General features: G+C 47.4%; 1 protein-coding gene across 2 annotated transcripts in view; it reads right to left on the bottom strand.

Annotated features, from left to right (window-relative positions):
* Window positions 1-12,373, bottom strand: part of CFAP45 (cilia and flagella associated protein 45) — a 30,035-nt gene extending 17,662 nt beyond the window's left edge. Inside the window, exons 1-4 of one of the 2 annotated variants that reach the window (XM_010348531.3) lie at window positions 12,314-12,373; window positions 5,217-5,342; window positions 2,226-2,368; window positions 98-242 (exon numbers count right to left, since the gene is read on the bottom strand). In XM_010348531.3, coding sequence (XP_010346833.1) covers window positions 98-242; window positions 2,226-2,368; window positions 5,217-5,342; window positions 12,314-12,316 — 417 coding nt within the window. In that variant the 5' untranslated portion in view covers window positions 12,317-12,373. Of the gene's footprint in view, window positions 1-97; window positions 243-2,225; window positions 2,369-5,216; window positions 5,693-12,313 lie in introns of those variants that run through there. The other variant, XM_074389631.1, reaches the window with a different exon arrangement.
* Window positions 12,374-18,113: the final 5,740 nt, after the last annotated feature.

The following is an 18,113-nucleotide window of genomic DNA, read 5'->3' as shown; positions in this document are numbered from 1 at the left end:
TTCATGCCTTCTTTCAGGGTCCCCTAATGAGAGTTCCCCAGTGCATTATTATTCTGCCACGCCTCTGCAGAGGTGAAGGCTTATGGAGGTTCACTACCATGATGGCTTCCTTCTCCTTCCTGAAGGCCTGGTCTCTGGCCTCAAGCTCTTCTCTGGTCAGGACATGGGATCCCCATTTGATTCGCTCAAACTCCTCAGGACTGATGATTAGGGATTCCCCGGAGGGATCCTCTGTGGGAACACTGACACAAGAATGAACAAAGTTAGGGAGGGGAGAGGGAAAGCTCTCGGCACCGCACTTCAGGCTTCTCTGCTCTCTTCCCCTCTCCCCATCATGCCAGTGGACACCCTCAATGGCAGAAGAAACTTTAAGTGTGCCATGGGTCCACTGAGTAGAGGTTCCAAGTGGCAGGGGTGGTGGGGGTGCGGAATCAGGTAGCATTACAGGCTGAAAAGAGACATGTTAAGTCCTTTTTCTATTAGGTCCAGCTCATACGTTACCTTCTCTGTGCAGCTGTCTGACCCTCCTCCCACCATGTCCACCTGTGCCCGCTCTGCCCCCACCAAGGCCCAATAGATCCCTTCCTCCTCTGAGCCCCCACTGCACTCTGTTCTCACTGCCTGTATCACAGCCACTCATGCAGACTCTGTTTCCTTTATGAGCTCCTTCAGGACACAAACTCTGTCTTAACCACACTGGCAGCCTAGTCTCTGGCACAGCGCTTGACACAGAGTGAGAATTCAAAACAAAGCTGTTGGATTAAACTTTTAAAACAGATTATCCCTCAAGGATGACATAAAAAGGACAAGGGGACGCCAGACAAGGTTGACACAGATGCTAGTTAGAATCCTAAGCTTCCCTGCCCATCCAGCCTAAAGAGAAGCTTTGAACACTAAATATTAATTAAAATCTATGATCAACAATAGCCAGAGACATGTCTATAGACTTCTCCTTTCTAGCTGTCCAACGCATTCAACAAACCAATAGCTAATTATAATGATTACAAGCAAATGACATACATTAAAGATGGGGGAGGGAGTAGTTAGGGGGGTGGGAAGAAAGCTGCTTCTGGGTGAGGCAGGTACATGCCACTTTAACAGGTACATGCCAATAAGACACAGACGGCCTGAGACAGGAAGTGAAGCCTCATCTAATAAAGCTGGTGTGTGTGTGTTGGAGGAGGGTGGTCCAGGAGACGGACAGAATGAGTGAGTGGATGTTCCACGAAGCGGCATGGCCCTAAACAGCCTGGGATCCGGAGTAACCAGGGGTGATCCAAATCTAAGATAGCAGATCATGCTACTTTCAGCAGCCCTGAAAAATAATCAGCGACTTGTCCTCCAGCGTGTTTTCGGGACTAGATGGCTCCAAGAAGGAACCTCCCTCGGGCTCCGGGAGTGGCTGCAGGGCTCTAGCCACATCTGGCCACTTGATGCCAGGGCTGACCAGCCATGCTCAGGAAGGGGCCGCAGTCCAACACAACCCCCGGGGTGTGTCCCAGATGTGCCTCCCCAGCTGTGACACAGGCAGCACTTTCTGGGAGTGCGGGTTGTTAGCGGGTGGAGCCAGAGCAGGGAGAACGGCTGTAAAGAGTGAAGCACTAACACGAGAGCGAAACCACCGAGAGCACGGTGTCGGCTCACGGCACAAGGCCAAGGCCGAGCTAGGCCTAAGCCCCACAGGAGGGGCTCAAGCCTCGAGGCAGCTCTAGTCAGGAAGTGAGGCTGAGCTAATCCCAAAGGAACCCAGGGAGCCCCTGTGAATTTCCTCTTATGGCCTCAGAGTCTGGGAGGAAGCCAGGGGGATAATCAGGCATCTGGTCAGTTCCCCTTTGCTTTGGATTCTTAAATGCAGCCGAAAGGAAGTGACTCATCTGGGCACTTCCCTCTACCGTGTGCACTAATGGGGACTTAGCGAGGACTCACTAAGCACCTCCCCTCTACCAGTCCCTTTGAGCTCATGCAGCCAGCCAGAAGTAAGGGAGGAGAATGAAGCTGAGAATAAAGGACAATGGCAATAATAGGTACAACAATGAGAGAAACAAGAGAGGCCAGGATGGAGAAGAAAGAAAGAGAACTATGAAACAAAAAGGGGAAAATGAGTAGGAAAGAAGTTGGGTTTGGACCAACAGGATGAAACCAGGTGGGTTTACTCACCTCCCTGCAAAGATCCTTAGCAAAAGAATGGGGGCAGGACAAAGAAGGGCAGGGGACTGTGTACTCACATGAGTTCTCGGACCAGGTCCCGAGTGATGAGCTGGATAGTCTCTGGCTTGCGATCCAAGGCTATGGCAGTGAGAGATTTTCGAAGGGTATTCTTATCTCGGAGCAGCACGATGGGGCTGTCGCTCTGGCCCTGGGCTGGGGCCTATGAGTTCACAAAGTGTAGCTTAGAAGCTTGTCATCCCCACTTCTTGCTGGTCAGTCCTACTTTCATGCCTAGAGCAGCATGATGCCCTATATCTGAGCATGGCTGGATGTGTTTTGTACTGACCAGCTTTTCTTATCTTTTTTTTTTTTTTTTTTTTTTTGAGACAAGGAGTCTTGCCCTGTCACCCAGGCTGGAGTGCAGTGGCACAATCTTGGCTCACTACAACCTCTGCCTCATGGGTTCAAGTGATTCTCCTGCCTCAGCCTCCAGAGTAGCTGGGATTACAGGCACTCACCACCATGCCTGGCTAATTTTTGTATTTTTGGTAGTGACGGGGTTTCACCATGTTGGCCAGGTTGGTCTCAAACTCGTGATCCACCCGCCTGGGCTTCCCAAAGTGCTGGGCTTACAGGCATGAGCCACCGCACCCGGCCCTGACCAGCTTTTCTGAGAACAAGTCTCTTGTTCTTGTACAGACACTCATCTCAGAATAATAAGGATAGCAGGGAGTGGGGGTCACTAGCGTGTGTCTATACCTAGTCTAAAATCATCAGGAATGAAAGTAAATTTCTGGTCTATAGGTTTTCCTCTCGCCATGAAAGATTTTCCTGTATGAAAGAAGGAGTAACTGTCTCTCTGGGACCACACAGTGAGTCTGAACCAATACAATTTGTTACTGACTCTTAGAATCTATAACATTAGCAATTTTAAATTCTTTCTTACAATTAAATTACTTTAAACCACCACCACCACCACCACCCCACCCCACCCCCACAAAAAGAAAGCCATATTGAGGGAATTAGAAATAGCTAAATGACCTGCAGAAACCTACCCTTAAGATCTAAGGGTAGTTCTCTACCAGATGATTGAGTTGGTGCTGAAGAGGTCAGTGAGTTAGAATTCAGCAAGAACACAAACTAGCTGTATGATTTTTTTTTTTCCAGAATTTTCTGACCCTGAGGGAGTTAGATAACAGGAAAATGAAATCTCTTGTTTCAGAAAATGTCTAAACACAGGAAAGAATCTGTCATTAATGCAGCAACTGTGATCCTGAGCAGAGGCAGGGGGACGGCCCCTCCTGTCCTACCTCACTTTGCACCCACAGTCCCCTGTATGCTGCTGCCACCTGGTGCCTGTCTCTACTTTCACGTGGGCACAACTCAGTCATGCCACAGGCCACTTCTGCCCTCTACTGCCAGTTGAGAGACTTCCTGAACTCTTACCCACCAATAAGTCCAAAGAAACTGGACAAGGGACACGTATTTTTCTGATAGCCCCCTTTGCCAGACAGCATGACTACTCCTGGAGAACTCAGCCAATTCCACATCTCTCTTTGCTTTGACTAGAAAACTCCGCATGTACCCAAAACAAACAAACAAAAATGTAAGTGAAATTGCCTGCCGGTCAGTGGGGTTACTCATGCCTGTAATCCCAGCATTTTGGGAGGTAGAGGCAGGCAAATTGCTTGAGCTTGGGAGTTCAAGACCAGCCTGGGCAACATGATGAAACCCTGTCTTTACAAAAAAATACAAAAATCAGTCAGGTGCAGTGGTGTGCACCTGTGGATCCAGCTACTTGGGAGGCTGAGGGAGGAGAATCACTTGAGCCTGGAAGGTGGAGGTTGCAGTGAGCCGAGATTGCACCATTGCACTCCAAGCAGGGTGAAAGGAGTGAAACCCTGTCTTAAAAAAAATAAAAATAAAACGGCCGGGCGCGGTGGTTCATGCCTGTAATCCCAGCACTTTGGGAGGCCGAGGCGGGTGGATCACCAGATCAGGAGTTAGAGACCAGCCTGACCAATACGGTGAAACCCCGTCTCTACTAAAAATACAAAAATTAACCGGGCATGGTGACATGCACCTGTAATCCCAGCTATTCAGAAGCCTGAGGTAAGAGAATTGCTTGAACAGGGAGGTGGAGGTTGCAGTAAGCCAAGATTGTGCCGTTGCACTCCAGCCTGGGTGACAGAGGGAAACTCTGTCTCAAAAATAAATAAGTAAAAAAATAAAGTATTCTCTTGATCCTTTCCCTTACCAATAGGAAAACTGCTACAGAGTGAGAGTCTTCTACATGAGTTAAGAAGCCTATCTTAATCCCTCTGGAGAGTCCTCTTGGATTCACAATGAAGAGCAGGGACAGACATCAACTCTCCTCTCCCCACCTGCCCCACTGGCAGAGGGATTCAGGTCATGATCGCTGTCTCTCTTTCTCTTTCCCCTTCTCTTAATCTCTCGCTGTCCTTCTCTCCATGTCTTATTCTTTTTTTCTCCTTCCCTCTCTTCCTTCTCACCTACTAAACTCCATGTGTACCAAAATCAGTCAAAGCTCTATTATCTCGCTCTCTTTATCGGTTGTCAACCTCTTGGTCTAGATAACACTTGCAAATAAAGACCTGCTCATTTCCCAAAGCTAAGTAATTGTTTCAATTGAGCAACTGGGAAAGGAGGATGGTTTTGCGTTGTACTCTGAGGCTATTATCCTTGGACGGAGGGGGAGGATGCTGCTCTTGTCTGCAAGCTTAGCCCATCGGCCCTCCAATGTTTCCACCACCGAGCTCTCACTGAGCAACTATTGCACTTTCTGCAGCTGAGCCTCCCTTTGGACATTACAGCAGATTTTAAACACTGTGAAGACATGAGAGATTCCAGGATAGAAGCCAGATGCCCGTTTATACAGGCCCCACTAGATCTCAAAGCTTTGCAGCTCAGGTCTCAGAATTCCCCTTTGTCTTCGATCTGAGAATTACCTGAGAGCAAGGTTACTCGGCATAAGCTTTGTCCTGAGCTACACTTTTGGGCCTCTGCCTGCGTGTAGCATCGACTCGGAAGGACTTGTTAAGGATTACCTTAATATCTCCAAAGAGGTTCTCATCCACCTCAGAGCTCACGGCTTTGGTCCGATAGCGATTCTTATTCCTGGACCTGTTCGAAGCAGTAGAGGAGGAGCTCAGGACGCCAGCTGTGCTTAGCGGCTGCAGGAAGAGGCAGAAAGTTTGGGTCATCAGTACTGAGGGGCATCCAGACCTTGGGCAGTCAACAATTCTCCAGCCCATGTCGCGGGAGTAGGTGGGCATGTGAAAAAGAAACAGGGAAAGCAGCTGTGTAAACTCTGACCCCTAGGGGACAAAGAGCAGCAGATGGAGGGCATCCCCACAGAGCAGTGGGGCTCTGCAAAAAAGAGAGCTCCGTACAAAAGAGCGTTTCTGTGAAACAGTTGATCTCATAGAAGCAGAGAATAGAATCGTGGTTCCCAGAGGCTGAAGAGAGGAAGGGGAGGAGCATGGGGAGAGGTTGGTCAATGAGTGTGCAGTTGCAGCTAGATAGCAGGAGTAAGTGCCGGTGCTCTATTGCACAGAAAGGTCACTATAGCTTATAATAATGGACCGTCTATCTCAAAAGAGAGACGCAGTATCTAGAAGAGAGGATTTTGAGAAATATAAATAGTGTGAAGATTAAATGAGATAAGATCAAGTATTTGATAGCACAATAGAATGACTACAGTTAACAATAATGTATCTTACTATGTATAAACATATATTAATATACATGTATACAATAGTGTATGTTAATTTATATTGTATATTTCAAACTAGCTAGAAGAGAGAATTTTAAAAAAATTTTTTTTTTTTTTTTTTTTGAGACAGAGTCTCGTTCCATCGCCAGGCGCCAGGCTGGAGTACAATGGCGCGATCTCGGCTCACTGCAACCTCCACCTCCCGGGTTCAAGCAATTCTCCTGCCTCAGCCTCCCGAGTAGCTGAGACTACAGGCGTGCACCACCACGCCCAGCTAATTTTTGTATTTTTAGTAGAGACGGGGTTTCACCATGTTGGTCAGGATGGTCTCGATCTCTTGACCTCGTGATCTGCCCACCTTGGCCTCCCAATGTGCTGGGATTACAGGCGTGAGCCACTGTGCCCAGCCAAGAAAATTCTGAGTGTTCTCACTGCAAAGAAATGACAAGTGTTTGAGGTAATGGATATGCTAATCACCCTGATTTAATCATGACACAATGTGTACATGTCCCAAAACATCGCATTGTACCCCATGAATGTGTACAATTATTATGTGTCAATTAAAAACAAAAATTTTCTTTGAAAGAGCATTTCTTTAGTCCCTGAAGCTGAAGGCCGAGTCAGCCACATAGTATGGAAGTAGGGATAAAGGAAGCGGGAATGGCAGGAGAGAGAAGCAACAGCTTCTCATCTACCTAGTGCTGGTTCCCAGGAGGACAACCTCTCTGGGGCAATTTGGGCTTGCCTCCCCAGAAACGCAGTGTCTCCTCTGCCTCCAGCCTTTTCAGCCTATGCGTCAAGTCTTTCTCACAAATGATACTACTGTTTGACTTGCTTCATGGCTCCACAATCTTACAAGGTTATGGTGGGGACCACAGGAATATAAAGGATGGAAAAGCGCCTCGCCCACTGCTTGACATGTGGTTGATGCCCAATAAGCTTGAGGCAGGGTGTGAATGATAAATGATTACTAGCTACGGTCAAGCAAACCAGTTCATAATATCCGCTATTTAGCTGTTTCTCCCCCAAAACCCTTTTAGTGTGCCTTAGTCATTTCTTAACCACCCACTATCTTCCTATTTTGGCGAATGCCCCATCTACTGTAGGAGACAGTGCTCATCTCCAACTACAGAAGCTGAAATCATCAATGCTCACCTTCCGAGGCTGGCCAAGGGACCTAGGCTTAGCCAATGAGATCGCCCTGGACTGACAATGACTAGGGAACTAGTGGTGCAAGAGGCAGAACACGGAAAAGCTTTCTGACCCAAACAGCACTGGCAGCCAGACCCAGTGTCTGGGCAACACTGACAGCGACAGCAGCAGCGGCACCCTCTGTACAGAGCTGGCCGTCTGGGGAGTGCAACAGTGCATCGGGGTCCTTGCCAGACCAGTCCTAGGTTTTGATTTTGGCCTTGGTTCCAGCTGCAGAACCTTCCTTAACTGCTATTTGTGAGTTCTCCAAAACCCTCGTAACACATTCTCTTTTACTTACATTGGAATTCTGGCTCTGTTGCTTGTCACTAAGACCCTGACTATCACAACCTCCATTCCCAAAGGACAGGCAGCTTCGGCTCAGTCCCACGGGTAGAAGTCTATCTCTAAAAGGTAGCTTCTGCGAGGACCACTAGACGACTCCAGGCTTGTGGTAAAGCTGATTCAAACCTCACTCTGGAGGATCCCAGGGGCCCCACTCACCCCTCGAAACTGAGCTGTCTTGAAGGAAGGGGCCAGACACATGGGTCTTCCAGAGCTTGGGAATCAGCAGCTGTCAAGGGAACAGGGTAGACAGGGAAATATACCATGTGTTCCAGGTCACTAAAGCCCTGGACCAGGCGTCCCCAAACTTTTTACACAGGGGGCCAGTTCACTGTCCCTCAGACCATTGGAGGGCCGCCACATACTGTGCTCCTCTCACTGACCACCAATGAAAGAGGTGCCCCTTCCTGAAGTGCGGTGGGGGACCGGATAAATGGCCTCAGGGAGCCACATGTGGCCTATGGGCCGCAGTTTGGGGACACCTGCCCTGGACGGTGGTCTGAAAGCTCCTTCTGGTCTGCCATTACCAACCAGACACCCCAGCACCTGTTCCACCTGTATCAGGTTTTCACACTCAATTGGACAATTATTTTCCAGCTGTCTCTGTGCTATACATTCAACACTGCTGTGCATGCATTTCCCTCATTGCCTGGCACAGCCAGCAAAAGGCTTACACAGGGAGTCTCCCTCTCCATCCTCAGCCAGCCTGGATACAGCAGAGCAGAAAAGCTTGGATTTATTAAAAGGTAAATATAGCAGCCCCAAGGATGCCCAGAAACAGCCTCTGAAGGATTACTATATGGTAGGTGGTGAGTTACGGCTCCCCTTTCCACCAAAAATAGAATAAGAGGAAATGAATAGAAACTTCAGTAGGTGGGATTGAGGCTAAGCATTGGGAATAACTGGAAAAGGTGGAAGGCTTTGGATCACGAGTTTTGTATGTAATTAAGGGAAAAGGCACAGTGCCTGGCCCAGACTAGGAACAATATAGCAATGTGCATTTGATGAAGAATGAATGAATGAAACCGAACAAGATGACCTCTCAAGGACAGGACTGCAGACCAGATTGAAATGGATCTTTTCTGGTATACGCCTGCCTGACTCCAAGTCACTCCACCATTCCATGTTTTCCAGATCTCGTATGTGGTCTCCACTGTGGATAATAACGTATGTGAAAGGGCTTTGAAATACAGATGGAAAGTATTATTGTTTTTCATTTGTTTTCCTGTCTCTTTTCAAGGACTCTAACAGGTTTTCCCTTGCCCTAAAGTGTCCGCCAGATTGCAGGTTCCTCCGGCCCTGAGCCTGCATCTCCTGTTTCCAATGCCCTTGGCACCCAGGGCAAGAGGAAGTCATAGCAAGGACTGCCTGAGCCGGAACAGAGGAAGAAAAACAGATGACCACAGAAAAGTGGCCACTGAGCCCGACAGAGGGAAGCTCTGAACTCTAGGGTTGGGTGGCTAAGAAAACCTCATTTAGGAAATGCTGACTTTGAAGCCACAGCCTTACACCATGGTTAGAATAAACGATTTTGCCAAGACTAGCAAGGATTAGAGGGGTCACCGTATAAAAGTACTAGAAAAAAATGAAGAACCAAGCATAAATGGAAAGTTGGATCCCTCTGGGCCAGAGGCAATAGTAAAGAAGTTCTTTCAGGAGGTGAAGGGCTGGTATTCTTCCTTGCATGACCAGGTAAATATTGCCAAGAGGCTGAACAGTGCCTAGCGAGAAGCACGTCCAGTCCTGCTTGCAGGGAGACAGCTCTCGAAGGGAAGGCAGCTGAGAAGGGGAGACAGCTCTGAAAGGGAAGGCAGCTGAGAAGGCAGGGGGGCCTGGAGAAGATGAGGACTGGGGACAGATAAAGATGCCAGCTCTGCTTTGATATTTTTATCTTGGTGACTCAGCTGACTCCCCCTCTCTTCATAAGACATCCAACTCCTGGAGCACAAGAATTCAGCCACAGCTAGGAGCTCTATGAGAGGCTCCGATGCAGAAAGATTTGCTGATCAAACAAATGATGATACTGACTTACAGTCATTGATGTAGGATGATCTCCGTAACATGTTAGGTTGTAAAGAAAACAGACTGTAAGAAACACATAAGCCTGGATGCAGTGGCTCATACCTATAATCCCAGCACTTTGGGAAGCCAAGACGGGTGGGATCGATTGAACTCAGGAGTTTAAGACCAGCCTGGGCAACATGGCAAAACCCCATCTCTACAAAAAATATGAAAATTACCCAGATGAGGCAACATACACTTATAGTCCCAGCTACATGGGAGGCTGAGGCAGGAGGATTGCTTGAGCCCAGGAGGCAGAGGTTGCAGTGAGCCAAGGTTAGCCACTGCACTTCAGCCTGGGTGACAGAGCAAGACACTGTCTCAAAAAATTTTTAAAAAGAAAGAAAAAGAAATACATAAGTATTCTTGACCAGGCGCAGTGGCTTACACCTGTAATCCTAGCACTTTGGGAACCCAAGGTGGGTGGATCACCTGAGGTCAGGTGTTCAAGAACAGCCTGTCCAACATGGTGAAACCCCGTCTCTACTAAAAATACAAAAATTACCCAGGCGGGGTGGCAGGCACCAGTAATCCCAGCTACTCAGGAGGCTGAGGCAAGAAAACGACTTGAATCCAGGAGGCAGAGGTTGCAGTGAGCTGAGATCATGCCACTGCACTGCAGCCTAGGCGACAGAGCCAGACCCCATCTCGAAAAGAAAAATAAATGCCAGGCATAGTGGCTAATGCCTGTAATCCCAGCACTTTGGGAAGCCAAGGTGGGTGGATGGCGAGGTCAGGAGTTCGAGACCTGACTGACCCAACACCATGAAACCCTGTCTCTACTAAAAACACAAAAAATTATCCGGGGTTGGTGGCAGGCACCTGTAATCCCAGCTATTTGGGAGGCTGAGGCAGGAGAATTGCTTGAACCCAGGAGGCAGAGGTTGCAGTGAGCCGAGATCACTCAACTGTACTCCAGCCTGGGTGATGGAGCGATAGCTTGTCTCAAGAAAAAAAAAAAAGAAAAATATATAAATATTCTTGCAAAGATGTTTGTAGAGCGGGCATGCACTCAGAATGTATTACTGAAAGCATGTTTACAAAAATGGACAGTATGTCAGGTTAGCTTCATCACCTTAAGATGTTTTTTTGTACTGAATAATTTTCTGCAATGAGTAACTTTTTATGACCAGAAAAAAAAATAAGAAGACTATTTTTGTTTGAAAAGAAAGCATAGCAACAGGCCTGGTGCCCCAACTCTGAAAGTAAAAGAGTATAGACCTTAAAAAAAAACCACAGCATTCTCATGCGCCAGACCCCTTGCCTTTTACTCTGAGTGATTCATGCAGTTATCCTCTTTCTTCAAATGGGACCAAGTTGGCCATCTGCAGGATGCCACCGGAAGATAACATCCTAGTCAGTACTGAGGTCCCCAGCTCTCCTTCTGGACGATGTTGATCATTATTTTTGTAAGAGTTCTGGAAGTCTGCCCAATTGTGAGCCTCACCACCCCTTCTCGCTCCTTTAAATATACTCCAAACCTAATTGAATGGCACCTTACGTACACACACACACACACACACACACACACACACCTGGCCTGCCACAGATCACTAACTCAGACCCACTGCTTCTCAAAGGTGTCCATATGCCAGTCCTATCCCAGGGATTTCAGAGGGGCTCAGTCAGTAAGTCAAACCCCTGCCCAAAGCGGCTCCTGGATGGGGAATCCCTGATCTGGGTGCTTTGAAGCCCAAATGGCTAGCCCAGGTGCAACTTAAAATCTGTGAGAGCTTGGAAATAGGAAATTTAGAAAAGAGGACAAAAGGGGAACGGACATTGACTACATGCCGTTAGAAGCCAGGCATGGCAGTAGGTGCTCACATACATACGTATGCCATTGCATTTGTAAGGTGCTGAGGGCAGACGGGACACTCAATCAAATAGAATGCATAAGTGAAAGGGGACACCCCAAAAACACTACAACACTGCAGGGAGTCCTCAGAAGTCAGGAACTGCTCTTTGTTGGAGACTTATTTATTTAATAATTGACAAAACTCTTCTGAAGTTCGCTGAGCCCCAGAAAAGCAATGCAGCCTCTAGGCCTGAAGTCTGTCCACAAGTACACCGAAGTAGCAACCTTTGCCACCTGTTGCACCCCAGACATTCTAGGTCAGTCCCAATAACCCAAGACTCCAACGCTTCTCCTCTGCCCTTTCCCCTCCCCTCTGGGACCAACACACTCAAGCCCAGGCATCCCTTCTCCCAGGCCTTGCTGGCCTTCTCAACCTTCAGGACCCTGACGGTGCCCCCAATTCCAGCGAACCCCAGGCTGCCAGGCCTGTCCTAATCTCTCTCCTGGGTCTTGCAAACCTAAGACCCTCCTCTTTCACTCACTCACTCATTCATTCATTCACTGGCGACTATTTATTGACTATGTACTGAGGACACGAAGCCCCACTACCAGAAGAAAAACCTGAGGCTCAGGCACATTAAATGACTTACCCACAGTCACCTTGCTAAAGTGGCAAAACAGGTACCACTACCCATTATCTAGCCTCCTCACCAGTGTTTTCCCCACACCACATTAACAATCTTTGGACCACGGAGGCCCAGGTCTGATAGCATAAAGGAGAGGGTTGGGGCATCCCCTTCTCTCCAACTCCCCCGTTCAGCGCACTCCACATTTCCAATCACTATCGACGCCATCCCTAATTCCTCTTCCAAACCCACCTCAGGATCTCCATTGCTTCTTCTAGAGGTGTTCTCCTTGCTCTCGGGCCTTCCTAACCCCTAGACCCAACTCTGTCCCCCCCTAAACCCCCACTTTCCCCACTCAGAGTTCCCACCCCATTCAGGACGCAAGAGGCCCCATCTGCGGTTCTCCCTCACCATCTCCTCGGCCACACGCCCTGATTCCGGACCTCTGCCGCCGCCCAGGCGCCGCCAAGGCCCCGGTGTTTACGCGTTACCGCGGCAACCACGAGCCCGCGTTGTGCGGCTTAGGCCCCGCCCCCGGCCCCGCCCCTCCCACCTCCAGCGGGCAGTTGCCCTGTGCTGTTGGCTTAGAACCCGAGACCCTCGCTCGAAGCGTTCCAGCCCCGCGCTCCAGCCCAACCGCGGCTCTGAAAGAGTGACCCACCCTGGCGTGCCCTGCTCTCCACTTTGGCTTTGGCCAAACTTTTGGGTCAGGACCCGAACCTAAAGAGCTTACCATAGGCCGACGGGGTTCTAACTGTCGGCGGCCCCAAGTGCCTGGCCCAGGGTCACAGTTTTCCCCTGGCACTCCACCTGAGTTACTATGGTTACCCTTGCCCCACTACCCAGGAGGCGCCAAGCCAAACCCTGATGAGTGTAGTCTGCAGAGAAGCCAGCAGTATCAGACCAAACTAGTTTCACAGCAGGAGAGAGTCTGGTCGGGTCAAGGAAGAACTTCCAGCCCTGAGGATGTCTGCAGCCTCAGGAGGAGTTTCTTAAATTGTGAGCCTCAAATCTCCGGCTAAGAATCACCTGGGAGAATTCATTAAAAATATAGGCCCAGCCGGCGCGGTAGCTCATGCCTGTAATCCCAGCACTTTGGGATGCTGAGGTGAGTGGATCACGAGGTCAGGAGTTCGAGACCAGCCTGGCCAACATGGTGAAACTCCGTCTCTACTAAAAATATAAACATTCACCGGACGTGGCAGTGCGTGGTAGTACCAGCTACTGGGGAGGCTGAGGCAGAAGAATCTTTTGAACCCGGGAGGCGGAGGTTGCAGTGAGCTGGGATCGATCACACGACTGCACTCCAGCCCGGGTGACAGAGTGAGACAGACAGACAAAGAGAGAGAGAGAGAGAGAGAGAGAGAGAGAGAGAGAGAGAGAGAGAGAGAGAAAAGGAAGGAAAGGAGAGGGGGAGGAAGGAAGGAAGGCCCTACATTAGACAATCAAAAGCTAAGAAATTGCCTTTGGGGAACTTGTCTTTTAACACTTCCTAGCTGGTATGTACTGTTCTAGAAAAGCGTTTAGGGATTTTGTCACTTTTCCGATTTGATTTGGCCTCTCTACCTCCCAACTTGCAGGGATGGCATTGAGCTCACTTTGGTAGGCTGCATGCTCCAAGCCTCACGAAGCTGTCCCACGAGGCCACGGATATTTGTCTTCCTCCAGTGCTGACTAGCTAAGCTCTTGGTATGGCTCTGTGAGTCTCTGAGCAGCTTTCTCAAGCCTCTCCCCAAACCCTCACAGCCAGCCTTTCTGAAGCTCTTATTCCAACTTGAGCAGTGAGAGCCGTTCACAAACCCCTGGGGAAGGGAAGAAGGGAGACAAGGTCACTTCTTGTTGCTTTTAAAAGGACTCACTCCAACAGGCTTCACATTCCTTCCCCAGATTTCCCAGATTTGTATCTCCTTTGGGATCAAGAGTACAAAACTGTGTCCCCTGCCCAGAGTCCCGCAGAGTGCTGAAGTCTTAATCAGAGGGAGAAGAGAAGGCCTGAAGTGGAAGAGCACAGTCCTTGGGAGGTCTGGGACTAAGAGAAGGGTCTGTTCTGTTCCTAGGAACCCTCTTCACTAAGCCTTGGCATTATAACCTCCTTCCCTGCAGCTCAGAGAGAAGGGAAGACAAGTAACTGGCCCACTGTGGATAAGGCGCTTCCTGTATTCTCACCCCATTTGCCCAGCCACATCTGTGCGATACAGTTACTATCCCTGTAACCAAAGAGGAAACTGAGACCAAGAGAAATAACTGCCCAAACTCAAAGTCTGCATTCTTTTCTCAGTCTGAAGAATGATTCTCTGAAGAAATGGTGCAAAGTTGAGGCAGGAAGGAGGGAGTACAGTATAAGAGACTTGCCTCCCAGCAGGCGATTACACGCCTGTAATCCCAACACTTTGGGAGCCCGAGGCGGGAGGATTACTTGCATCCAGGAGATTGAGACCAGCCTGGGCAACATACGGAGATCCCATCTCTAAAAAACTCAAAAATTCCAGGCATAGTGGTGCAGGCCTGTGGTCCCAGCTACTTGGGGGGCTGCCCTAGGAGGGTCACTTGAGCTTGGGAGGTCGAGGCTGCCGTGAGCCATGATCGTGCCAATGCACCCAGCCTGGGGGACAGAGTGAGACCCTGTCTTGAAAAATAAATAAAATAAAAATGTATCTCAAAGCTAACAATGCTTAAGCTTCAGGCCTCTCATTTACATAAGCACATGTCAAGGCTCAGAGAAGAACCCTTGGCAATGTGTCTACAGGTATACCTCAGAGATATTGCAGATTAGGCTCCAGAGTACTGCAATAAAACTAATATCACAATACAGTGTGAGTAACACAAATTATTTGGTTTCCCACTGCATACGAAAGTTACATTTGCTCCATACTGTGGTCTATTAGGTGTACGACAGCATTATGTCTAAAAAAAAATGTGCATGCCTTCATTTAAATATACTTTATTGCCAAAAAAGGCTAATAGTCATCTGAGCCTTCGGAGAGAATCATAATCATTTTGCTAGTGGAGGGTCTTGCCTCAGTGTTAATGGCTGCTGACTGATCAGGGTAGCGCTTGCTGAGGGCGGAGGTGGCTGCGGCAATTTCTTACAATAAGACAACAGTGAAGTGTGCTGCATCAGTTGACTCTTCCTTTCATGAAAGAGTTTTCTGTAAGATGTAATGCTGTTTCATAGCATTTGCCCACAGAACTTCTTTCAAAGTTGGTATTGGAAATAGATGCTCAGTGCCGCAAAGGAAAATGAGCACCTTGACAAAGGATCTTTCAGCAATGCAGTTTTTATTTCCTGGACTGCAGGAAGGGTACCCTCGCTAGCCATCATGCTAGGAGAGTACAATGAACAACGGAAAACAGACAAGTTTATCGCTTACACGTTTGGGGCATCCTCACTGCTGTGTCTGATCTCCATTGGCTGGAGCCAGACCTCACAATCTAAACTAAAACCTGATTGGCTAATAACCTTTCTAAACAGGTAAAAGCAATGGAGAGCTGGGACATGCTTGTGAGCATGTCCAGCACAGATGTCTTGGTTAAAGTACAAGGACATAGAATGTACTACGTGCCTGTAAGCATGGCATGTCTAACAGTTCCATAGGATAGGGCTTAACAAAGTTATTAGCACACTTATTTTTTAACAAGAAAGGAAACTTTAAAAATGAACTTTTCTATTTCCCACACTTAGCATCAATCCTCTCAAGCCTTGCCACTGCTGTATCATCTAAGTTTATGAAATTTTCTAAATTCTTTTTTGTCATTTCAGTAATGATCACACTGTCTTCACCAGGAGTAAATTCATTTCTGTTTGTTTATTTTAAAGCTCCATTGTCAGTGAAATAGGAGTAGATTCTAACCCCTAAGAAACAACTCCTCACTGGGTGCAGTGGTTCACACCTGTAATCCCAGCACTTTGGGAGCCCAAGGCTGGCAGATCACAAGGTCAGGAGTTCAAGACCAGCCTGGCCAACATGGTGAAACCCTCTTTCTATTAAAAATAAAAAAAAAAAAATAGCTGAGCATGGTGGCATGTGCCTGTAATCCCAGCTACTTGGGAGGCTGAGGCAGGAGAATTGCTCAAACCAGGACCCAGAAGACAGAGGTTGCAGTCGCCAAGATCGCACAATTGCACTCCAGCCTGGGCTGTAGAGCAAAACTCTGTCTCAAAAAAAAAAAAAAAAGAGAAGGAAACAACTCCTCATCCATTCCAGTTTTATCATGAGATTGCAGCAATTTGGTCACATCTTCAGGTTCCATTTCTGATTCTAATTCTCTTGCTATTTCCACCATGTCTGCAGTTACTTCTTGTGCTGAAGTCCTGAAGCCCTCAAAGTCATCCATGAGAATTTAAATCACCTTCCTCCAAACTCCTGTTTACGTCAATGTTTTGATCTTTTCTCATGAATCATGAATGTTCTTAATGGAATCTAGAGTAGCAAATCTTTTTCAGAAGGTTTTCAATTTACTTTGCCCAGATTCATCAGAAAAATCATTATCTATGGCAGTTATAGCCTTACAAAATTTATTTCTTAAATAATAAGACTTGAAATTGGAAATCACACCTTGATCCATGGGCTACAAAATGGATATTGTGTTAGCAGAAATAAAAACAATATTCTTCTTCTACCACATCTCCATCTGAGCCCTTGGGTGACTAGATGCACTGTCAATGAGCAGTAATATTCTGAGGAATCTTTTTTTCTGGGCAGTAGGTCTCAATAATGGACTTAAAATATTCAGTAAACCATGCTGTAAAGAAATGTGCTGTCATCCCGGCTTTGTTGGTCCATTGATAGAGCACAGGCAGGGCCAGTTTGGTATATTTCTTAAGAACCTTAGGATTTGGGGAATGATAAGTAAGCAAGCATTGCCTTCAACTTAAAGGAACCAGCTGGCTAGGCATGGGGGCTCATGCCTATAATCCCAGCACTTTGGGAGGTAGAGGTGGGTGAATCATTTGAGGTCAGGAATTAGAGACCAGCCTGGCCAACGTGGTGAAACCCTATCTCTACTAAAAATACAAAAAAAAAAAAAAAAAAAAATGACCTGGGCATAGTGACATGTGCCTGTAATCCCAGCTACTCAAGAGGCTAAGACACGAGAATCACTTGAACCCAGGAGGCGGAAGTCTCAGTAAGCTAAGATTGTGCTGCTGCACTCCAGCCTGGGTGACAGAGTGAGACCCTGTCTCAAAAAAATAAAAATAAAAAAATAAAGGAATCTGCTGCATTAATCCCTAACAAGAAAGTCAACCATCCCCTGGAAGTTTTGAAGCATTGACTTCTCCCTAGCCATGAAAGTTCTAGATGGTATCTTCTTCCATAAAAGGCCGTTTCATCTACATTCAAAATCTGTAAATGCAGCCACTTCCCTCAAGTGTCTTAGCTAGATCTTCTGGAAAACCTGCTTCAGGTTCTGCATTGGCACTTGCCGCCTAACCTCGCACTGTTATGTTATGGAAATAACTTCTTTCCTTAAACTTCATGAACCAACCTCTGCTAGCTTTAGACTTTTTTCTTCCTCACCTCTCGCAACCTTCATAGAATTGAAGAGAGTTAGGACCTTGCTCTTGACTAGGTAAACTTAAGGGAATGTTGTGGCTGGTTTGGTCTTCCATCCAGAGCACTAAAACTTTCTCCATATCAGGAATAAGGCTATTTCTTTGGCTTATCATTCATGTGTTCACTGGAGTAGCACTTTAATTTCCTTTAAGAACATCTCTTTTGCATTTGCAACTTGGCTAACTGGCACGAGAGGCCTAGTTTTCAGATTATCTTGGCTTTTGATGTGCCTTCCTTGCTGAGCTTAGTCATTTCCAGCTTTTGATTTTTTTCAGAGAAAGATGGGGTCTTGCTACATAGCCCAGGCTGGACTCCAACTCCTGGGCTCAAGCCATCCTCCTGCCTCAGCTCTTGAGGAGTGGGAACTACAGGCATGCCTCCTCACCTGCATCAGCTTTGGATTTAAAGTGAGAGACATGCAACTCTTCCTTTCATTTAAATGCTTGCAGGCCATTACAGGGTTATTAACTAGCCTAATTTCGATGTTGTGTTGAATACACACAACATTTATTGATTCCTTTTGGCATTTTATACAGATGCTGTTTGTGGTGCCCCAGGGCAATTACAACAGTAATATCAGGAAATCACTGATCACAGATCACTGTAGCAGATATAATAATAATGAAAAAGTTTGGAATATTGCAAGAATTACCAAA

Source organism: Saimiri boliviensis, chromosome 19, assembly GCF_048565385.1.
Source record: "Saimiri boliviensis isolate mSaiBol1 chromosome 19, mSaiBol1.pri, whole genome shotgun sequence".
Taxonomy (NCBI): Eukaryota; Metazoa; Chordata; class Mammalia; order Primates; family Cebidae; genus Saimiri; species Saimiri boliviensis.
The sequence above is the reverse complement of the archived record's forward strand: the minus strand, read 5'-3'. Positions and strand labels throughout refer to the sequence as shown.